Source organism: Petaurus breviceps, unplaced genomic scaffold (genome assembly GCF_028583685.1).
Source record: "Petaurus breviceps papuanus isolate PSGF00001 unplaced genomic scaffold, PetGlider_PUasm1.0 177, whole genome shotgun sequence".
In the NCBI taxonomy this organism is placed as follows: Eukaryota; Metazoa; Chordata; class Mammalia; order Diprotodontia; family Petauridae; genus Petaurus; species Petaurus breviceps.
In genome coordinates, this window is record NW_027185776.1 from 6,558,986 (window position 1) to 6,583,662 (window position 24,677).

The 24,677-nt window shown below is 33.4% G+C and overlaps 1 protein-coding gene across 2 annotated transcripts in view; it reads left to right on the forward strand.

Annotated features, from left to right (window-relative positions):
- Positions 1 to 23,684, forward strand: part of ATXN3 (ataxin 3) — a 34,554-nt gene extending 10,870 nt beyond the window's left edge. The window contains exons 6-11 of one of the 2 annotated variants that reach the window (XM_069086055.1): positions 4,075 to 4,162; positions 4,982 to 5,114; positions 6,774 to 6,949; positions 8,421 to 8,529; positions 17,402 to 17,478; positions 18,849 to 23,684. In XM_069086055.1, the coding sequence (XP_068942156.1) occupies positions 4,075 to 4,162; positions 4,982 to 5,114; positions 6,774 to 6,949; positions 8,421 to 8,529; positions 17,402 to 17,478; positions 18,849 to 18,943 (678 nt within the window). In that variant the 3' untranslated portion in view covers positions 18,944 to 23,684. The remainder of the gene's footprint in view (positions 1 to 4,074; positions 4,163 to 4,981; positions 5,115 to 6,773; positions 6,950 to 8,420; positions 8,530 to 17,401; positions 17,479 to 18,848) is intronic. The other variant, XM_069086056.1, reaches the window with a different exon arrangement.
- The last annotated feature ends 993 nt before the right edge of the window (positions 23,685 to 24,677 follow it).

A 24,677-nucleotide genomic window follows, 5' to 3' on the forward strand; every position in this document is an offset into this window, starting at 1 on the left:
AGCTTAGAGTACATTGGTAGGCCAACACTTGCTTAATGCTATCTTAATCTTAGTTGAACCAATAGTGTAGTCTTGACCTCATTTTATAGATGAGTAAACCAAGGATCAGATGTGTTAAGTAACTTGCCTATTATGTCCAGGTAGCAAGTAGAAGGGCTGGGTTTCAAGCCCCCCAGGCTCTCTGGTGCTAAATTCAGCATTCTTTCCATTGTACCTTACTACATCCCAATTTTGACACCCTTTTTCTGCTTACTTAGCAGGCCCAACTATTACATGTAAAATTAGGTTTATATTGTAAGGATCTCACAAGATTATGTAGCCTAGGAATGATCATCTACCTTGCCATCTTTGGAATGTGTAGTCATTTGTTGGAACTCTTCTTAGGAAGAGGGGTTTTTGGTAACAATATAAATAATCTTGCCACTAAGTAGAAGTTAACGTATGTGGAATACCAATTAACCAAGAAACTGTATTACCTCTAACAGAGCTCTTTTGTATTAGTCCTAAAAATGGGATTTCTGGGGAATCCTTCTTTCTGAAAACCATTTTATTATCTTTTACATGTCTTCACTTTTTTCTTTTGTATAATGTTTCAGCCAGAAGTTATATGTTTTTAAAGTACATAAGCTATAAAATAGAAATAAAGCAAGGTACAAATTATTGAAACTTTACTAGAAATAAGCTACTTTAGTACCTCAAACTAAGTCGTAGAAACACAAATCATTTAGATGCATGAAAACAATCTACTTTTTGGTAATAAGAGTTAGTAAATTATTCTCCAATATAAACAGTAATTGGAAAAATAAATCCGATTTAGCTCTAAATTCATTATAGTTATAGCTATGTTTGACTACTAAAAGAAAATTTAAGCCCACTTCATAGTTCAATAAAATCCCAATAGTATTTTAGAGGAGACTTTTTTGCAAAAAGTACATGTCTTCATTTCTAAAAGTCTCTGGGTTCTTAAAAAATAACACTTTAAAGCGACATAAAAGCTTTATTTCAATGTTCTTTAAGACCATGCAGATAGATACTTTTCCCCCAGTAAGCTAGTCAGCCTACTTATTTTATCAATACAAAATTTTGCACCATATATTTGTTCTGAAATATTTTGTAATTGTAAACTAAATTGAATTTTTGCATACTTTGAATTATTCTGATCTTTGTCACATGGAATAAGAAATACTGATTTATTGCTTTTGTATGATAGCTTAAATTCATGGCAAGCTTCTAGAGTATATTAGTTTGTAAGTACTTTTAGAAAAGAAAGCAATGATAGACTTAGTCGACTTCATGTCAGTTTCTTTTTGACAAAGGTACAGAATATGCATTAGAAGGGGCCAGAAGAGACCCTTACCTGAACAAGAATCCCCTCTAAAATATCCCTGGCACAAACTCATATCTCTCCCATGCTTGAAAACCCATGGGAGTCCCCACTTTCTGAGATAGCCCATTGTACTTTTTAATAGCTCTAATTATTAGAAAGTTTTTCCTTATATTGAGCCAAAATCTCCCTCTCTTCAGTATCTACACATTGCTTCCAGTTCTGTTCTCAGGGGCCAAATGTAGCAATTCTAATCCTTCTGACTCATGTCAGCCCCTCAAATACTTGAAAAGAGTTATCATGATCCACTTCTTCCCCCAAGTATTCTCTTTTCCAAGTGGGAATCACTAGTTCCCTCAACCAGGTCTCATAATGGGATAATCAGAGACCTTCACTATCTTGTTTGCTGTCCTTTGGACCCTCTTTCATTTATTAATGTCTTTTCTGAAGTATCAATCAATCAAGAAACATTTATTAAGTACCTTCTATGTGCCAGGCACATATAATACATAGAACTAAAGACCATGTGCCAGATATGGTCCTAGCAGGGTAGAGTATGCCAGGACTAACATCTTTCACTTTCTAGACACTATACCATCCCTTAATGTAGCCTTAGGTTGCATTAGCATTTTAGCTTCCTTTTCATACTATTGTTTCATACTGAACTCATGGTTCTTCAAAACTCCTCTGAAAAAAATAAAATAAAAAGTCAAGATATATTATATAGCATTTCCCTGATTTACTAGTCTCTCCTGTTATATAAGGCTAATCAGACCTGACCTGTACTTGTTGAAGCCTTAGTAATTCTTGTGATATCTGCTTCCTCTTCTCAATCCTTACTATCTCTTTAATGATAATTCTAGAATTTTTCCAAGAGTCAGTCAGACTTATAAGCCCTATAATTTACATATCTTACTCTTTTACTTTTTGAAAATTAGAACAGTATTTGACCTTTTCCAGTATGGACACCTCTCCTCTTCTCCATTATCTTTCAGAAATCACTGAAAATGGCTCAGCAGTCACACAACTGCTTCTCGGTTCTTTTAGTGCCTTAGGAGGCAGTTTTTCTGTACCTGGTGGCTCGAGCTTATCAAAAATGGCCAGGGTGCTCTCTTACTATTTCCTTGGCTCATTATTCAACTCATTATTGTCTGTTTTTCTTCTTTCTTTTCCTATCCAAAGATTATTTTCCTTGGCAAAATAAAGCAAAAACTTTGAGTTGAGTATTTCTGCCTTCTTGCTATCATTTAATATTATCCCATATAGCCTGAGTAATAGTCCTGTCTCTTCTTTGATTTTGATTTTTCCCGGTGGGGTCAAAACAAACAAAAACCTTTTTTTCTTCTAGGAATTCTTTGCCATTCTTATCTTATTCTGAGCCTTAGCAGTCCTGACATTCTTATGGGACTGTGCCATGCAGGTTAAAATTGATATATCAAGAGAATATAATAGATCGACCCTGCACAACCTGCACATAACCTGCAGCCTGCCAAAGGATGTTTTCCTCTACATTTTTCAGGAGCCACCCAAAATCTTTTTGTGTGCCTGTGGGCCAAAGGTTGTGCAGGCCTGCAATAGATGTAGTATATCTGGATTTTACCTAGGTATTTAGCAAAGTCTCATGATATCCTGTGGACAAGTATAATGAATACCTACTATACAGTTAGGAAGGCATAAATTTGTATCCTGACTTCAGACACTAACTCTGTGACCCTGGGAAGTCAATTAACCTTTCTAGGTCTGTTTCATAACCTGGGAATGAGGATCAGACAAAATTGTGTAAAGTTCTTTACAAACCTTAAAGCCTAAAAGGAAACATAGAATTATAGATTTGAGGTTTGAAGGAATCTTAGAGGTTATAATTTCCACCACCAGCACCCCCCCTTGTTTTAAAAATAAGGAAACTGAGGCTAGCTTCTACTACCTGACTTGTTGAGAGTTCACGTGAAAAAAAAATTTGGTTTAGGTAGATTGCTAATTCAATATTAAGTCAGAAGTATGACATTGCAAACAGAAAAAGCTAATACATGGTCTCAGGATACGTGAATTAAAACATAGTGTTCAGAACAAGGGAGGCTAGGATGACCTCTTAAAGGGCCTTCCAATTCTGAGAATCTGATTCTGTGGCCCAACTAACTCAATATTTATTTAGAATTGACACTCCTTTTCCACTCGACTCTTCTTTCCACAATAGTATTCATCACTTGAAGATAATAATGCTTTTAGAAACTAAGATATAATCCAATAGAAATAGTGTTTCATGGGCAGTGGCACATGAAAATTTTCATCTCTTAATGATTCGTTTGCCCCACATTGATGGTTACTAAAAGTCATACTTACGTGATCGTTGTTAAATTTCAGCCAGACTTACTATTTCTATCATCTTTGCCAAGTTACCTAGGTTGTGATTTTCTTCTGTTTACACCTTTGTATAATAGAAGTATCAGTCTAGATTCTTAAGAACTAAGTTCAAATTGGACTATTTTCTATCAGATTGTAATGGAGTAAATTTTATTAGGACCTATCCTTATCCCTTTTAAAAATGAAGATAGTAACACAGAAATATGACTTTTTTTCATTTTTCTTTAATTACAATCTTCTTGAATTTTTTGTAGTCTCTATTTGAAATAATTTTAGGCATTTAGAAATTCCTAATTAACTTCCAGAGGAAATGTGTTCTTTACAAATACAAAATTGTTAAAATCTATATTGCATGCTAATATAGATATTCTCACAATTTTTTTTTCCAGTGGTTTAACCTAAACTCTCTCTTGACGGGTCCAGAATTAATATCAGATACTTACCTTGCACTTTTCTTGGCTCAGTTACAACAGGAAGGTAAGAAAAACTAAGAATTTTTCAATGGAGTACTTATCAAATTTTATGCATTACTATCAGATATTTGGGTTTGTGGGTGAAATTATTGGTGCCACAACTAATCAGTACCAGAACCAAAACCCTCAAACTATAACTCAAACCCAATACCATAAATTTAGATACTTAACAAAGGTTTATTGAGTTTGCCAGCAAGGGAGCCCCATCCATGTAGAGATTCCCTGAAGAAACAGAATGATAAAGCTTCTATAGGTTTCAGTGTAGGCAGGAGATGAATTTAGTCTGGGGTACCTCAGGATTTGACAGGGCTGTTGCTGGGGGAGGCTTACAGGGTAGGAATAGGGAAAGTGGTATCCTTTGATTACATAGGGCCTGTTGCTGGGGACTAGTAACAAAAAAGGCGCTTTTTCAGGTTAGCTATCTCTTGTAACTGTGGCGTAATAGATAGAACTGTTCTTGCTCTTTCAGCAGTAAGAAAGGTCATGGACAAGTTGGGGGTTGCAATACAGACAGAATCAGTGCAAGGTAGAACTACAGATAAAATGGAGTTGCTTTAGCTTTCTCTGCTGCCTATAGGTTTCAGCTATTCTTGTTACTTTTTATGAGAAAGGTAGTAAAATATTTTATATTCTGATCTTTATATTAAAATATATGACTTTCTTTAGTTGTAGCACTTATTCTAAATTATGAGAAAGGTAGTAAAATATTTTATATTCTGATCTTTATATTAAAATATATGACTTTCTTTAGTTGTAGCACTTATTCTAAAATACTTTGGATATTTAGCTATCTATAGTAGTTCTTATATTTATTTTTCTTCAGGTTATTCCATATTTGTTGTTAAGGGTGACCTACCAGACTGTGAAGCTGACCAGCTCCTGCAGATGATTCGGGTGCAACAAATGCATAGACCAAAACTCATTGGAGAAGAATTAGCTCACCTAAAAGATCAAAGGTAAGGCGCCATGTTGTTTAAATAAGAATTTTGCCATATTAAGTAGATTTGGTTTTAAATAGATTGGTTTGTAGTCACTAGACAACTTATGACCTCTTATGACAATTATAACAATTATGACCTGTCTCTAGATAAACATAGGGTAGCATTTGTGCCAGTACAATGTCCTTGTAAAAATTATGTCCAGTGACTTATAGAAGTGCACTAATTCTTTGCTGATAGTGACATTAATATTTTGGTGAAATGTATTTGTTTAAAAATAGAGTAGTTTTTAGAGTTGACAAAAATTTTATGCTTCCTATTTTGTAGTTTAAGTCCTGGTACTGGTACGTCTCCTAGTCACTTTTATGTTATTTCTCTTCAGACTTGACTTTTGTGTTTCTCCAGATGAATTTCGTTTTTTTTTTTTTTTGCTCTCTAAGGTAATCTTTTGATAATTTGATTTGTTTTGTATTAAATAAGTAAAATGACAGTATTGTCATTTTTATTATGTTGGCAATCATAAGCCATTAATTTTTTTTTTTATTCTTGCAGGGGGGAAGGCAGGGCAGTTGGGGTTAACTGAGTTGCCCAAGGTCACATGGCTAGTAAGTGTTAAGTGTCTGAGGTCAGATTTGAACTCTGGTCCTCCTGACTCCAGGGCCGGTGCTCTATTTACTGTGCCACCTAGCCACGCCATGATTAATATTTCTGCAATTACTTATTGGAGATAGTTTACTTATTCTGTCTTTATTTCTGTAAAAAGTACTTTGTAGTTATATTCATATGGTTCCAGTATATATCTTGGTAGATAGACTCCCAAATATTTCAAATATTCTTTAGTCATTTTGAATAGAATTTCTCTTATTGCTTTATTCCAAGTTTTGTTAGAAATACTAAAAAATGTGGATATACATGTATTTTATGTCCTACAAGTTGGCTAAAATTAGTTTTAATTTTTAATCAACTTTTTTGGGTTCTCTAGATATGTCATCTTATCATGTGCAAAAAAAATTAGTTTTGTTTCTCCTTTTCTTATGCTTAGTACCTTAATTTTCTCCTCTTGTTATATTGCTATGGCTAGCATTTCTAGAACTTTATTAAATAATAGTGGTAAATACTGGACATTCTCTCTTTCTCTCTCATCTGATTGTAAAGGACTGTAATGTTTCTCCAGTACATATAATGTTGCCTTGGTTTTAGATAAATACTGCTATCTATGTAAAGGAAAAATCTATTTACTCCTGTGCTTTCTTGCTTTTTTAGCAGAAATGAGTGTTAAATTTTGTCGCAAAAGATTTTTTCAACATCTCGTTATGGTGTTTTTTATTTTTGTTGTTAATATGCCCCATTATGTTTATAGTTTTCTTTATGTTAAGCCATTCCTTTATTCCTTATATCAATCCAACCTAGTTACAGTGTATAATCTAATATTTTATTGTAGCCTCTACAGTATTTTAATATTTTGGAGCAGTATTCATTAAGGATATTGGTGCTTGTTAAATTTTTTTAGTTGTTGATATTTCTCATTGCATAATTAGAACTTTCTAAGTAGAAAACTGAATTTCTTAAGTTTTTAATTAAATAAAAGCTTTTTATAGCATTTTTTTCATAGCAGAACCCAAAGAGAATAATTTTTGAAAATTCAGAATTAAGTGACTGAATTTTTATGTTTTCCAGAGTACAGAAAACAGATCTAGAGCAGTCTTTAGAAGTAAGTCATTCATATGATGGAACAGGAATGTTAGATGAAGACGAAGAGAATCTACAAAGAGCTTTAGCACTAAGTCGACAGGAAATTGATATGGAAGATGAAGAAGCAGATCTGCGTAGAGCAATTCGACTTAGTATGCAAGGTACCAATTTACATATACATTGTTTCTCTTTCAGAAATCTTTCTGCTTAATAAGTGTTGCATGGGTTTAAGTTGTTTAATTTTGATGCCATTGTGCATTATTTCTTTCCTGCCACTTCTGACTTTTCAAAATATACTCTTAATATTCATGTATAGATTATTCTCCACAACTAATTCAATTATTCTTAGGTGTTCAGATTAGTTTCATATCTGTTTGGCAGGATTGCGAGACCTCGTACTGGAAGCTTTTCCAGTTTAGTGGAAAGAGCTTGTATTCTGCTAGCATAATCTTCAAGTACCTAAGCTTGCCTCTTCACTTTGTTGAGGCATCAAAGTAAGCCTTTTAATAGAGTACTAGTGATGGACTGTCTATGGTCCAAGTACCAGCCAAGCTAAATTGGGAGAAATACTTTATAAGAAAGTAGATCATCAGGTAATGAATTATTTTGGCCATAGCAGTTCATGAAGCTAGTCCATTAAGGTGTAGAAGGGGTTGCAATCTAAGTTGGTAGAATAAGAACCCATACTGATAGATCTTTTGAAATACGTAAGTAGTGATTATGCTCTGTTGGTTATAGTGCTTTGTTTAGTGGAATTGTTCTAATAGATGCAGTATCTAATGTGGGCCAGTGTGGGCCAGTCAGCTTTGATAAGTTCAGTGGTTATAACTATTGTACTGTTTTCCAAATGTTTGTGTCCCCAAGAGAGACTTTGGTCCTATTGGACAATAATTCAACACATATGCTCTTCTGGCTTAATGGTATCTGTGATACTTCCATTATTTGATACTATATCATGAAAAGTATATTTCCTTTTTATATTTGACTATTTCTATTGATGTCCAAATTGACAGAAGCAACAAAAGATAATTTGTTTTGTTTTGTCTTTTGGAGGGGAGAAGGCTAGGCAATTGGGGTTAAGTGACTTTCCCAAGGTCACAAGCTAGTAAGTGTGTCAGGCATCTGAGGGCAGTTTTAAACTTGGGTCCTCCTGACTCCAGGGCCAGTGCCATATTCACTGCGCCACCTAGCTGCCCCAACAAAAAATAATTTGGACAGTCAGGAGTTTACCCCATGGGGATCTACTTTGAGTAGTTGCTAGGAAGGTATTAAGTCTGAAAGTGGGGACTGCCTATAAATACACACACATACACAGACACACACAAATATGTGCACATTTATACATGTATACATGCATATACATACATACATATATGTATACACATACATATACTGTTTTGTTACAGACCTTTCTACTCTCATCCTAGTTGTTAGACCAAGAGTTCTTTCCATGTATATGATTAGCTGTGTAATGAGGGTAAAAAAGTTTGGTTCATATTAACATTAGTTGGATTTAAATCAGATTATTTGTAAAAAAAATAAACAGTTTAAAAACTTGGTGTAATTATTTTAGCTTAAATACAACCTTGTTTTTATTATTAAATGGAAAAGTAAATTTAAAAAAAATTTTAGGTGACTCCAGAAATATTTCAGAAGATATTCCACAGACATCAGGTACAAATTCACCAACATCTCTTACTTCAGAAGAGCTACGAAAGAGAAGAGAAGCCTACTTTGAAAAGTAAAGTAGTTGATACTGAATTAAAACTGCATGTTTAAAATTTCTTTTGTGATTTTTGTAATGTGCCTATTTGTAAATGTTCAATTTTGACATACAAACAAAAAGTAAAAATGTTTTCACTTAAGAATTCCTCTAGTTTGCATGGTAAAGACTGACATCTCAAAATGTAGCTGTTCACATATACGTATATACATGCAAGCAAGCTTGTATATAAGTATATTTCCTTATTTCTGAATATTGGATTCTGCTTTCTCATTGATCTCTCATAAAGTCAAAAGTGTTCCTTTGGGAAAAGTTTTTTTTTTCCCTCAAGATAAAATGAAATTATAGAGATAAATGAAGAAAATATTTTTAGATCACATTATTTAAAGATAAAATGAAATAGTAAGATCAAGCATATTGCCTGTCTCTCTTTCTTAGAGCCTACTTCTTTTTGGCTGCCTGACAACAAGCAGACTTTTTAATTTTATAGCTCTGAAAATTCTTACCTTGAATGATAAGCAACAAAGGTGGAAATTCCAACAGGGTAATAGGCACCATTCTGGTAGTAGTGAATTATAATACTTTTTTGGGTAAGAAACAGGAAAACTGGAAAAAAGAAAGTTAAATATTTATAAAGGAGATAATTACTCAAAGTTCAATTCTGGACCCAGTTTATTTACTGTAGCTCTTCTTCCTAGCTTAACACACAGAATTATTGCACATTGATGCAATTATTGCTTCAACTATTCATCTTCTTATAACCTTCCTTGATGATAGCTTCATTATACTAAGTAGACTTGCCTATTTCATGTATCTTAATTCTAAATAAGAAGTCTCCATTATCTTTGATTATTCTCTGACTTTCAAAAAAAATAGTACTTCCTTAGCCATCACAGAGGACTATTCTCACTTCATATTGAAGGTTATTGCCCTACTTTGGAAAAAGTTAGCTATCAACAATAGATACAATGGTGGTATTGATCCTCAGTCATTCTCCTCCTTAAATTTAAATCATCATCTGCCTTAGATCAGATTTATTTTTAAATATATAACTTTGCTAAGTTTGAAATACTTCAGATATGGTTATAGTATATTGGCCAATATTTGTATTAACTTCTAAAATTGTCCCCTTTTCCAATAGCCCATTGTCATGTAAATTTGTTGAATGTTCTAACCTTGTATCTTAAAAGTTAAAAAGTTTTTAATATATCAAAAATTCTCTAACTCAAGATTTAGTGGTGGAATCTGACCCATTTAATTTTTTCTAGCCCATGACAAATAATTCTGAAAACAAACCTACATGATTCTAACAATTTTAACTTTTCAGGAAATAGGATTTTACTCACATACCCTCTATCATCATTATAAAGAAAGTGGGTAATATATTGATATTTTCATTGGCATGGCAGCAGACAACTAATTCACTTCTTTTGTTCTCTCCTTGTATATGTTTTCTACTATTAATACACTTTTGTGGGAGAATTACCAGTGATAGGAAAGTTGTTCTGTGATCCTGCTCTAAATGTTAGATTTTTACTTGTGTACAGTGGTGAATACTCCGATACACAGATCTCTAACTTTTCATAACATTTTTCACTTCTTATTACCTCTTTTGCCAAAGTGAAACTAAGTAACCCATAAGATGTGTTTGCATTGGGAGGATGGGGGTGAGGGTGGGGGTGGGGGTAAATATATTTTAACAAAAACATTTTTGAAGAGCAAAAAGTTATTTTTTTTTAGTAAATGAGCTTTTAAAAACTTTAATTCAGCAGTGCTGGAAAGTGAATAATATCAAATTATTTAAAAGATATCAATTTATTCAAAGACATATCAATTATTTGAGTCCATCCACTGGAACTTTCTCTGATTCTTCAGCCCCTTTGAAAAACTTCCTGAGGGCAGGTGACTATCTGTGTGACCCATATGGTGCTAATATAACTGAGGACAGAATATGCTGACTAAATAACATTTTGATAAAACTACTAACGAACCTTAGAAAACTATAAAAATGATATATCTGATACCTTCCTGTACAAATCTTGATTTTCATTAGAATTATTGTAGAAGTAGCTGAGTATAAAGAATTTAAAACAGTGAATGTATCTTTGCTTTGTGAACCTAAAAATTTAATGACATTTGTACATTTGATCACTATCTTCATATTTGGATAGTTCCTTTTATAAGTGTCCTATGAATGACAACCTATGGATTAGGCACTTTTAAGAAAATTTATTAGCTCTTTGAGTACTCTTAAAAGAGATATTTTGAATGTGATTAAAATTGAATGAATGCTCTTGGTGACCCAAAAGGTAATACATCTCTCACAAGTAACTTAAAAATATTGTTGTTTCAGGAGTTTCTGACAAAATAGGAATGAAGTTCAGAATTACCTTAATTTAATCAGTCTCTAAAATCTAGAATAACATAAAGAAGCAAACAAAAACTAAAGTAAAAAATTATAACATGGTAACAGGTAAGCCAAATCTGGATGCATATAATCTATTTTCTGAGTGTAAATATAAGATAGTCAAGTCACAACCTTATGAAAATAACACACAAAGTGTTGAAGATAGTCACTTAATACTTTGTGCCATTTGATTTCCTTTGTGTGTAAGTAGTCAATAAAAAAACTTTAAGTGTATATTTTGTTTCAGCCATCATTTACCGAAATGATTACAAATGTCCTTAGATCTCTATAACTTATTAAACAATTAGTACTTAAACCACAATCGTTTGCCCCTTTTGCCCTATCACTAAAGATAAAGCTTCGAATAGGATAGATGTTTTTAAAGAATCTCCTCAAAACTTTTATAACTATTTTCAAGTTGCATTTGAAAAATCATACATTAAAAGGATATGTAATACTTTAAATTTCATCATACTATAAATGAAATGATAGATCCAAAAGCCATTAAGAGAGAGCTCATTGTTTGAAGGTAGGTAATTTGATCTTGGAGGAGGGCCTATCTATGGAAATATGACTATTTCATTGCATACTTAATAAGGCCTTTTTTTCTGGGACCTTAGTTACTCAGTGGTCATTTTCACTAGAGAATATATTTGTCTCAAGGGCAGATATTTTTAGTGCTTCTCTATGGCCATTTAAAACCATATGATGGGTAGACAGATTGTTCCACTTCCATGAATTTTTTAGATAACTCAAGCATATCCTCTTTATTAGTGGAAATTTTTTAAAAAGTTAGACGTTTAGAAAAATTTATAAAATATACTACCAACGTTTTCATCTTTTAAAATAGAATATAATTTAGTCTTTTCTTTCAGAATTTTTGCAGTTGATAACTCTTGAGGTGTGTAGATTATCATCATCATCATCATTATTAGCTTTAGTATATCGACTTTGTAATATCTATTTTGAGCACTCATTAGTGTATTAAGATTTTCTCATTTGGGGAAGGGGAAGTTCCAAATAATTAAAGTTCCTCAATGAGTTATCTCCTGATAACTCAAGTGTCAGTGTCACTGAACTAATTGTATCTTATTACATCTCCTTCATACTGCTATATGTAATCTATTTTCTGTTAGAAGATTGCTTAGCAATAATTAACTAGGATTATGTGTTCTAGGAACACAAATTATTTTTGCTTTGTCATCAGTTGAATTGAGAATCTACTTTTCCAAATTTTGCATGTTCCTAATGTAAGCAACATATGCTCAATTAGCATATGTTAGTTTTTACATTGTTCTTGTTAAAAAAAAATGTTTCCATGTTTTTTTATTTTAAAAACCATGGCTTCTAAGATTTTATATTCTAAAAGTACAGTTTTAGTAGTATAATGCATGTTGATGGTCAGAAGTTTTTCTTAACAGTTTTTTTGTGTGTACTTTAATTTACATTTTGTAAAATATCCAGATATGCCTTATTTTATGCATTAGATGGCCTGAAATTACCTTCCTTGATCATAATCTCCTGTCTTTCCATCTCTCCCTTACTCTGTCATCCATTATTTGTCTTCATTGTAACATTCCTCCCAGTTCTAAGCCATTATCCCTTGTCTGACTTTAGTTTCCTCTTACTATATCCTTTACATTATGGTTAACCAGCTTAATTGTATACTAAGTTACATTCTTAAATTCTGTATTTTCTTTTCCTGCCACTGTTCTCTACTCCTGCAAATCCTCAACCCTCATTCCATAGCCCCACCCCTCCAAACATCTACCTTCTCTACTTGTTCTGAATACTTCTGGAAATAGTGATATAACAGAACTGATTAGGTCCTTACTTTTGCACTGAAATATTTTAAATTCTTTTATTCTTCTCTAATTGACTATCATATATCCCAGATAACTCTTTTTTTTTTTGCCTTTTTGGAGGGCAGTTGGGGTTAAGTAACTTGACCAAGTTTACACGGCTAATTTTTTTTGTGTGTGGGTGTTAAGTGTCTGAGGCCGGAACCAAACTCAGGTCCTCTAGACTCCAGGGCTGGCACTTTTACTCACTGCTCCACCTAGCCGCCCCCCTAACCTTCTCTTGAAGGTCCCTAAGACATCCCCATCCCAACAGGTGTTATAATCTCCAATTTTCTTGAGAAAACTCAGACCATCCATCTTGACCTCTTTCATCCACAGCTTAAAACCTCTATATTTTCACCTGTTCTCTCCTCTGCTCTGGTCTCTGAGGAAGAGGTGACCTTTCTTATCAAGGTTAACCCTTTGATATTATCCTTCATCCCAACCCCTCCTGTCTCTCCCACTAGCTTACTTAGTCAAATCATTCACTCCCTCTCTCTCTAATTTTCAGTCTTTTCTACTGGCTTCCCCCTGCCTGTAAACATGACCAAATTTGTCTAAATCCTTAAAACATCATTACTTTATCTTGCCATTTCTTCAAGCTGTCATCCCATATGTATCTTTCCCTTATTAAGGTTAAGGGAATCATAGAGAATTATTACCTGTTTCCTCGCAATTCATTAACTTCTGGCTTTTAACCCTAACTATTCTAATGAAACTTTCTCCTTGAAGATTTCAGATGATTTTTTTAAATCACCAAGTCCAGTTACCCTTTCTCAGTCATAAACTTCTCTGTATCTTTTGACAGTGTTGATTACTGTCCAGTCTTGGTACTCTTTCCTTGATTCTAAGACACTATTTTCTACTAGTACTCTTACCTGCTTGACTTTTTCAGCTTTCTTTCCTGGTTGGTCTGTCTCCTGTACTCTGAGTTTGGGTGTCTCAACAGAACTCTGTTCTATATTTTCTTCAACGGTATACTCTGTCCCTTCATGATCTTTTCAGTTTCCAAGGATGCAGTTATTTCTACATCTGAATGTCCTACACCTATCTGTATGTCCAACATTAATTTCTCTCCTAAATTCTAGTTCTCTACATAACCACCTGCCTGCTAAAATAATCTCTTAAATGTCTCTTTGGCATCTTAGACTCACTTGTCTAAAATGGAACTGATCATCTACCTGCCCCTTACCAGAACTACTCCTCCAGACTTCTTATTTCTGTCAAGATTACGGTCATCCTCCAAGGTTCATAATCTCAGGGTAATCTTTGACTCATTGTTTTCCCTGTCTCACTCTCTGTTTTCATATCCACTAAATTGCCAAATCTTTTCAATTCATCTACAGCATATTCTATTATTTATCCTTGTATCTCTGCACACAAAGCCACCACTCTAATTCAGGTCCTTCCTAATTGTTGTCCCTGCTTCTAGTCTTTTCCCATTGTAAACTGTCTTCCAAATTTTTCCATGAGTCTGACCTGTCATGCACTGTTTGGGGAAAAAAAACTCAACAACTTCAATTGTCTTTATCATGTTGTCTCTAGAATAAAATACAAACTGCTCACCTTACTATTTAGCACCCTCTACAATCTGGTTCCTGTGTACTTTTCCACATTATTTCATACTAGTCCATTTAACACACTCTAGGTTCCAGCCAGTCAGCAGTTAAGAGAAAGGTGAAATACTGGTTCTACAGTCTCACAAAAGGTTTTGTCCTCTAGAAGAGTATAATAATAGTGATAAAAACTGCTTCTTCATGTTTAAGTCTTTGTTGATGCATACTTGTGAGTGTTTTGTGTTTTTTTGCATTGCTTTGCTCCTAAACTGTGGGGGAAAGTTCCAGGCAAACTAGACTGCCATGCTGGTCTTTGTATTTGACATCCCAGCTTTCCTCTGTCTGGAACATATTACTTCTTCATAGGATCATAGAGTTAGAGCTAGAAGGAACCTTAGAAGCCATCAAGTCCATCTCGCTCCCGTTTTATAGATGAACAAACTGGGGCACAGAGAAGTTGAGTGACTTGCCAAAGGTCAGACAGTCAGTAAGTGTCTGAGGTAGGATTTGAATGCAGATCTTCCTGACTAATTTTGTACCCTAACCACTGTACCACTGCCAGTTTTCATCTCCACCCATCAAAATCCTTATTTTCCTACAAGAACAGCCCTTGTCCTATTCCTTTCTAAGCTGTCCCTAATATTTCCACCACCAGTTATTAGTGCTCCATCACTCTTCATATTACCTTGTCTTATATCTCTGTACATGTTATATACACCAGTAAATGTAAAATCCTTAAAGAAAAGGACTTTTTCATTTTTGTCTACAGTAGGTGCTTTAATAAATGTTTGTGAGAGTCAGTTGAATTGAAATGGTCCTGAAAAGTTACCTACTCATTAAGACAACAAACATTTATTGAACTTGTTATTTTCAAGGTTCTATGTTTAGTGATGGGCATATAAAAATGAAATGAGACAAAGTCCTTGCCCTTGAGGAGCTTACAGTCCAGTGGGGGAGATTAAACAAGAACATAAATCATCTTAACAAAATTTGGGATATGTAAGTATATAGATTGGACACAATGAAATCATTCTTTGAGATTCAGGGAGGAAGTGATCATTTCCAGCTGGAATGATCAGAGAAGGTTTCAAGGAGAGAGGGGCAACTAAGTTGGGCCTTGAAGGGCAGGATTTCAACAAGCAGAGATGGGAGTGGGTGTCCAGCCCAGGCATGAACAAAAGGACAAGAGGTAAGAGAGTGCAAAATAAGACTGAGAGAGAGTGTGTAGTACAAATTTGCTGACTTTGGCATCCATGAAAAGATAGTTGTGTGAGAAATAGCTGGAAAGGTAGATTGGAACTAGATTGTAGAGAGCCTTGAATGCCAAGCTAAGGAGTTCTTTAAATACAAAAGGAAAATTATTTTAGTAATGATAGGAAGAAAGATTGAGAGGAGAAAATGGGTGTGGGTAATGAGGCTTCATACTAAAGTAATCAGTGAATAAAGAGAGGAAAAGACAGACTCAGGATACTGTGAGAATGGAATAGAAAGAACTCAGCAACTCTTTGAGATTTAAGGAAAAGAGAAGCATCAAAGATAAACCAATGACTATAAACATCAAGATCAGATGTTACCACAAATGAAATAGTGAGGTCAGAAAGAGGAGCAGGTTTAGAAGAAAGGAGGTTGGTTTTGGATATGTTTAATTTTGGGTAGTGGTGATACAATCTGGAGGAAATGTCTTATGGTCATACAGATATGGATCTGAAACTTGGAAGAGAAATTGGAAATAGAAATATAGGAGTAATTTGTGTGAAATTGCCAAAGAGAAGAGAGTGTGTAGTAAAAGATGAAGAGAAGGCCAAGGACAGAACCTTGGAGAACATTCAAAATAAGGAGTCAAGAGGATGAAGAGACAAAAATGTAAGGAGATAGGAACCAACCGGAAGAGTTTTGCTTGTGGATGGCAAAGTGTCCTGGGGGGAAGGCTGTTCAAAAGTGGCAAAAACTCAAAGTTTAGGGAGAATGGTGGAAAAAATGGATTGGTCATTGATGTTGTTTGAGGTAACATTTTCAGTAGAGCAAAGGGCTGAGAGAAAAATTGGTAGTGAAGCATTTGAGGTAACTTTCCCCCAAAACTTAGCAGTTAAAGAGAGAAAGATAGGATGGTAGTTAGAGGGGCTAGAAGAGTGAAGAGAAAACTTTTTTTTTTTAGGTTTAGAGACCTGAACCATGTATGTAGGCAAATGGAAGGAATCAGTGGCAATGAAGAAATGGAAGATACATAAGAGAAGTAATGACTGCCAAAGCAAAGACCTGGAAAAAATGGGAGAGAATGAGATCAAGGACAAAGGTAGAGAAATTAGCCTTTGTGAGGAGTAGGAGTTCTGTGAGGAGAGGAAAGGGAAAAAGAGAAGGTAGTTTATAAGAAGGATAAAATTTGAAGAACTGAGGGGGGCTTCATGTCACATGGCTTCAATCTCAGTGAAAATTTTTTTAAGGCTTAACCTGCTTTTAAGTATGAGGACGCTATGGGTTGGGGGAAGAGAGGAGAGATGAAAAGGTTGGAAATAATTGCTGTGGGAATTAAGAAAGGAGTATAGAAGAAATGTCAAACAACAGTGAGACGCCAGCTGAAGTTTCCTGCTGCAATATTCAGCATCCCTTAGCAAATATGGACAAAGACTTGTGGGAAGGGGTGGCTAAGAGAATGTAAAGTGGTAGCTAGTGAGACTTTAAAGAGACAGACCATAATAGGCTGTGGATGGAATTTAGGAAAGGCCATGTTGGGGAGAGAGAATTGAGAGGATAAGAATGAGTCAGGGGACCAGAGGTCATAATATGAGTCTAGAGTTATTTTGGTGTGAACAAAGGGGCATGGGAGGTGACATAACTACTTTCTAGTTTACCTGTTTTATGAAAGCAGCTTTTTGCATGTCCAGTTTTCTTAAAGATGGGGAGGGGCACATCTATATTTTAAGGGTTATAAGTAATCAACTAAAAATGCTTTTTGCTTTCTGTTCCAGTGTTTGTACCAGTGAAGACTATAACTCCTGAAACAATTGTTTGTGAATAGTTTCTTTCATGGAGTATTCATTATTGGGGTGTATTTTCTTTAATTCACATTTGGTCTTTAAATGTTTCAGACAGCAGCAGCCAGAACAGATATCACATCTACATGAAAAGCCAAATTCAAGTACAGATGCACTTGAAATTGATCCAGGTATCACTTTTGTTTTTATTACCTTCTTTTAACATTTGTTAGCTATTTTAGCTATTACCGTAAGGGTATGTGTATGTGTGTGTGTGTCTGTTTCTGTGTGTCTTTGTGTGTCTATGTATAATCAGTGGTGTCAAAATAAATGATAACTGCATGTTGATTTGGAAAACCACAGATTAACATTATGTTGTACTACATTATTAGTTATTTTGTTAAACATTTCCCAATTATATTATTATTATTATTTGCCTTTTGGAGGGCAATTGGGGTCAAGTAACTTGCCCAAGGTTATATGGCTAATTTTTTTGTGTGGGTGTTAAGTGTCTGAGGCCGGAACCGAACTTGGGTCCTCCTGACTCCGGGGCTGGCACTTTACTCACTGGACCACCTACCCGTCCCTCCCAATTATATTTTAATCTAGTTATCATATTTGACACTGATGTAGAGCTCTTTGTCATTTCTTTTATTTGAGATAGAAGGAAGAGAAAAGTATATATTGCTTTGTTTATTTTACTTCATGTATGGAACAAAATGGCCAACAAATCTATTATCTGGTGGACAGTAATTAAACTCTCCTGACTTAACTAGTCTGGTATTTTAAGAACAGTATTTGTAACCAGGCCCATACTTAAAGCTTTTCCACCTTGGTGTAGAACTTGTCAGATCTTATGCTTCATGAGCGCATAGCCTGTAAGAATTCAGGTTCACTCTGTGCCACAGTGAAGCATCTGAGTAGGATTCTTGTTTGTTTGTTTTTTTAGATTACTTTATAGAAAATGTTCTAGTTTTTTTTTTTGTCTCTAGCATATATTTGGACTCTTTTTGTCATTTTAGGAAGCAGGGAATCTAAAGCATTCCTAATGCTAGCAGCAGAAATAAAACTTGTGAAAGAAACTAGATATCTAGATGGTATCCTCAATTTATGTTAAAATGTTTAAAGATGCACCTGTAACTTTAAAAATTACCTTTCCTCTAGTGTTTTATACTTGCAAGTTTTATTCTATTGCAAGTTTTGTTACAGTAATGAATTCATTTTTCTAACATTCTACAGAGGTAGTTGAGAGTAGAATAATTCCTTTATACTATTGGGAAAATTGAGTCTCAAATAGGTCAGTTAAAGCAATACTCAATTTCAAAATTCAGGTTGGATTGTATATTAGCATTCCTTACTGTATTAATTGAACGAGCTTTGATTTAATATGATATGATACTGAGCCAGTTTTTGTCAGTAAGATGTTAGAAAGTGGATAAAGAGAAAATTCACATAATTGAATATGAATTAGATATATATAAGAGCCTATCTTTTAAAGAGTTTGTTGTTTAATCGACGATTATCTAGAAGTAACCAGAAACTGTATTTGACTCCTTAATAGGTGATGATATGACTGAAGAGGACATGCTTCAAGCTGCTATGAATATGTCTTTGGAAACTGTTAGTAATAATTTGAAGACTGAAGGAAAAAAATAGCACAGCAAATTTAAAAAAAATACCAAAATATTCATATTCCTCAACATTGACTTCTTGTGCAGATATATCCTATACAAAGCTCATTTCAGAAATATATCAGAGTAGCCCAGTTCAGAAAGAAGTAGGGGGAGGTGGCTTGCAAATAAAAATGATAGAAAATGCATCAAGTTTAGAACTAAAGACTATATCTTCCAAATACTAGCCAAAGAGGCAGTCAGCAATTAAAGAAAAAGGCAATAGTTTTCTAAATAATGACATTTACTCTCTTTTGGGGGATGGGCAATAACCTCTTAAAATAAGAATTTTTTTAAAATCTATTTGCAGACCAACTGATAAAATCTAGCCACAGATTTTTCCCAGCTCTGTTGAATCTGATGTACTCCTCTCTGACCTTCTCATAGTTGCTTGCTTCTTAGTGCCCCAAGTGGCTTTATTGCAAAGAGCATCACTTGTTCCATAGTTACAACAGGTATGATGTTTAATGGGGTAAATCATTCTAGCCACAAACTATGTTTTGTGTACTCTAGTGTTTTTTTTTTATTGTCTCTGACCTCAGTTTCTCTCCTATATAGTTTTCATTCCACCTTAAAGTTAGCCTATGATAGGAATGATTTCCTGTCATTTCAATATGCCATAAAGGGATCAGTATCCTGTGATTGGTGCATTCCTAGATTTGAAGGGAACTCTGCAAAAGTGAGGTGTTGAGGCAGAATATTCAGTTTGGGAGAAGATAGCGATTTTTCCAGGTGCTTTATGAATATCTTCTCTGTTACATCAAAATATTACAGCTTTTAGATGAACATCCCTACATTATGCACCTTGATGTCAAAATGTTTCCTCTGTTGCTAAGGAAAATGAGGGAAATAATGTATGCAAGTTAGCTTGTGTTAATTGTAAGACTTAAGGTCCAAGATATATGTATAGGGAACTAAACTGGGCTCCTGGTTTGTATCATCCTGCAGCCTTTTATTGTGAATGGTGCTTTCTGTTTTACACAAATTTGAAATGTATGGAAATGTAGATAAATGCTGCTTTACTTATATTCCATTTAACAGAAATATTTTCACCCATACAATAATCTTGGAACACATGGAAATAATTTACTTACTAAATTATATTTAAAATTATGTTGTGACTTGAAACATACTATTTAGCTATAAATACAATAATAATTGGATTATTCAATAGCAAGTGAGGTTGTAAATAAAAAAGGGTTTTGTCAAATATTTTTTTATAAGATTTCCAAATGACTTTTTGTTTTATTTGAGTAGAATAGTGCTATAATTTGGGTTGAGATTAACAGTGCCTTTTAAAAATAGGCATTTTGCTTCCGCCATCAATCATTATTTGTTTTATCTGCAGAATTTTTCAGAGTTAATATATTAAATAGGAATGTCCAAATTATATCTCTGGAAATTAAAAATATAGTAGTAGATCATTAAAAAAATTATGGATGGCTGTACTGATCAGGGAAAATTTTTTGCTGTAAGATTTGTTGCTAGATATAAATGAAAACATAAGAAATGCCTTTTATTGATTAAGTAATTTTTACTTGAGTGTGAACTTTTTTAAAAAAAATCTATCTTGTGCCATATAAAATTTTCCAAAGTGAACCATATAGTAATAAGAAAAAATTTTGGCTACTAAATCTTTTTAAGCATTTTTAATTTATAAAATTCTTAATTTTAGAATACAATAATGAATAAATCTGGAAACATGCACAATTGTCCCTACGATTTTGTATAATATTTCCATGTCTTTTTCCATTGCCTTTTCCCTTTGAAAATGTACATTCAGCTCTTCATATATTTGAGTTAACGCTTTCTCTAATGTAAAAACAGAGCTAACTGTGAAGATTGAAACTATTTTCTCCTATAGTTTCTTCCATAGTAAAAGCTCTTACAGGAAAGTAAAACACAAGGCTTAGCCTTTGTAGTGCCCAGATGAAACAATTTTTAAAATAATATGTCAGCCTTAATTCTTGATGCTTTTTGTTGACTCAAGTTGGACCCTTAGGCCAGAAAGTTCAAGCTGAGTTATGTCTACATTGAACATACCATATAAATTTTATATTTTTTAAAAGATTATATTTTTAAAAATTGCTTAAATTCTAGTCATTCAGATTATATTCATTAGTTGATATAATTTCAAAGATGGCTGCTCCATAATAATACATTTTACAAAATAAATTAGCTGGAATTCCCCCCAAATCCTGTGCCCCTCCTTGGCCTACCTTCTTAATCTGGCATTTAATCAGTGCAGTATAAAACTTGTGAATTTGTTTAAAATTTTAAACTGTATAAAAGTATACCAAATCCTACCAGTTTCTTTAAGTATCCTGTGTAGAAGCTTGATAGTAGCCATACTTCTGAGATTAAATTTCATTTTATCACTAATGTAGGGAACTACTGTAAATGTTCAAAACAGAATTTCTATTCTGGGTCAACAGGAGAACATTAATGTTTAATATTTAAACAATATTTATTCTTGTGTAAAATGAGTATTAGGCAGGAATATAAAAGTACAGAAAAGTTTTGATTGGATCTCCTTAACATTAGTAATAAATAATGACAAATTTGTAAATACCAGTGTAATGTGTATTTTCAGATAAGTGTATGACTTTTACATAGAAGGAATACTGATCAGATTTTTTAAATTTGCAAGGTAGTGATTTTAAGATTAATGTGTAAATAGCAAAAATATTTGGAAGCAAACTATATCTTAATATCAGAAATTCAAAAAGGGAAAATTTACATTTTTGTTTTAAAAATATTAGGCAAATAGTTTTTTTTAATTATTCTCAAAACATTGTTTTATTAATGGAGTTGTTTTTTTAAGTGAACTCTCACATGGAGATTTTTCTAAATTAAGACTGTATATTGCTAAAAATCTAGTATATCAATGAAAACAAAATCAAATACATGCTTTGGTATTGTAAAAGAAAGCTTCTCATGGCTAAAGTTTATGCCAAAACGAGAAACTGAAAATACAGCCTAACTTCTCACTGTCAGTACATTCAATATTGTTTTAAAAATCATGCTCGTGCCAATTTCTATGATATGAATATGTATTTATAGCTTTTGTGTTGGCAGACAGGCCCTGTCAGAGTACAGAGAAAAACTTGATTAAGTGTGTTAAAAAACCATAGTTGTTTTTAAGAAAAACAATGCATTGGAATAAGGTTGTCACTTTAAAGAGAATATTTTTTTAATCTGAATAAAACCTCTCTTTGCATTTGAAAGATCCAGTTTACTAATTTGCTGCAAATGGATTGACTTCTGTATTTAGGCCTCTACATGTGTACTTGCATCTATTTAAACACATATACACATTTTTTTTTGCCTTTATTCAAAACGGCATTTCCAAACACTTGCTTTACATTTCCTAGAATAAATAACATGATTTTGAGATGATGAACATTTTGATTCAAGAGGATCTAAATAAATGGGAAGGAAAAAGTAAGTGAGAATTGGTTTGACTTGTTTTTAGTTTTATTCTTAGATGAGATTTTTTTTTAGTAAATACATGATTTGAAATATTTGCTACTGAGTTTTTTCAATCATGATTACAAATTAAATTTTAAAAGCATTTTTCATTTAATAGTGATTTAAATTCTTTGAGATTTAGAAACATTCCTGTAATTTTTGATAGGGAAAGGTGGACCTGAGAAATTGTAATTTACTGTTGTGGAATTGTTTTTGTTAACTTCTTTAAATATTCTCACCCTAAAAAATGTAAGAAGACTATATTACTGGAATGATAAATTTTAAGTTCATTATAATTACTGTTTTTATACTTTTAAAATGAAAGATTTCTTTCATTCTTACTTTTTTTTCCTTTAAGCATATTATGTAAAAAGATGCAGATTTTGGTTTCTGCACACCAAAAAAGAACTTGCTTTATTCCATTTTCATGGTCTAAGTGGATTTCGTCATCATTAATCCAAAATTTACTCTGCCTTTTAAAATTTTCCTGTACAAAGCCCTTCTAATTTCTTAATCTGGCTGTCTGAAATGTCTCCTATCTTTTGAATGTTAATAGGTTCCCTTCTCACATGGAAGTAGGCATGTTTAATTGGTGAAATAAAGGAAATATATCATGGTTTTTAAACTACTTGAGTCTTGTAGACAAAACTGTGGCAGGCATTAGCCAAATATAAATGAAAAAATACCTTCTAGGCTTAATTGGTTAACAGTTACATGTTATTTTGAGAAACACCAAATATGTTTCTGTCATCTTACACAGATCAAAGATGTGTATTTCTGGGGGTTGTAGGGAGTGTGGGTGTAGGTGTCTGAGCGCGTGTGTGCATGTATAAGCCTAATGTCTTATTTTTTGAAAGAGGAAAATAAACTTGAAATGTGATTGATTTCTATACCACTGGATTACTAGGTAATAGCTTTTTGTAACTAACAATTCTGTATAAATGGAAATTTTAAATACAAAGAATTTATGGAAAACATCATAAAAGCAAAACATTTTGTTTTGACCATAATAGAAGTGCACTGTGACAGTGCTGTTTTCTCAGGGCCCAACTCTGCAGCCCTTTAGTGTGTACAACTCTATCTTATTTTATTTGGAAGTATTAATACACAAAGGTGTTTCATGTCTGGTCCTTAGAAAAGTCAGACTTCCAAAGCACTGTTTGAACATTAAGGATTCTATCTTTTTTGGTGGACAAACAACTAAGTTGTATTTTAAATATCAAAAGTTATTAAATAAAGATTACTCTGCTTTTTTATTTCTGTCTGTAATCTTTTTGGCTTCAAAATCCTTTTACATAGTTTTCAACAACTTTATTATTATGAACATCATACCTTTAATAATAATTCTTTTGTTTATCTTAATAACTTGTACAAACTAGTTTAATAGAACAGATTTCAGAAAACTGTATCTATCCAAAATTTAAATTCTGTATGGTACCTTGACTGGTGTCATGTTGATACAATATGTTAAAGAAAAGCTTAAGAGTGATAAGAAATGGGGTGGCTAGGTGGTGCAGTGAGTAAAGCCCGGATTTACATCATTCATTTCTGCCAGATTTTGAGTTACAAATTTTCTCCCCGTTTTTCCCCTACCCACTGCCTCAAAATAGCAGTTCCACAGGATATCCCCTCCTCCAATCTGCTCTCTCCCATATTTTCTTCCATTTTCTTCCCTTTCGAAACCATCCTCAGATACTTAACACACACGCACAAAAAACCTAGCTATGTAACCTTGGGCAGGTTACTTAACCCCAATTGCCCTCCAAAAGGCAAAATTAAATAAACAAACAAATAAATAAATAGTGATGAGAAATACAAAGAACATTATTACAGTAGAAATGAGAGGTGTGTCTCTCCATTAGTAATTACTTCCATTTCTTGGTCAGACCAAGAAAGATGGCTTAGTCTCTAATAAAAGAATTTAAAGAGTAGAAGGGAGAGGACAGGGAAAGGAGCTAACATTTTTTTAAGCTGTGTGCTATGTGCTAGATGTGCTCTTGGTAGATTAATTCTATTTCTACACTTGATCATTTGCTATAGAGCAGATGTTCTTAGACTTTTTTGTGTTATGGACCACTCTGGCAGTCTGGTAAAGCCTGTGAACCCCTCACAATGATATTTTTAATGCTTAAAATACACAAGTTTGCAAAAGAAATAAATTTTATCGAAATACAGCTACCCCAAAATATTTTTAAATATAGGTTCATGGACCTCAGGATAAGAACTCCTGCTGTAAATCATACATAGAT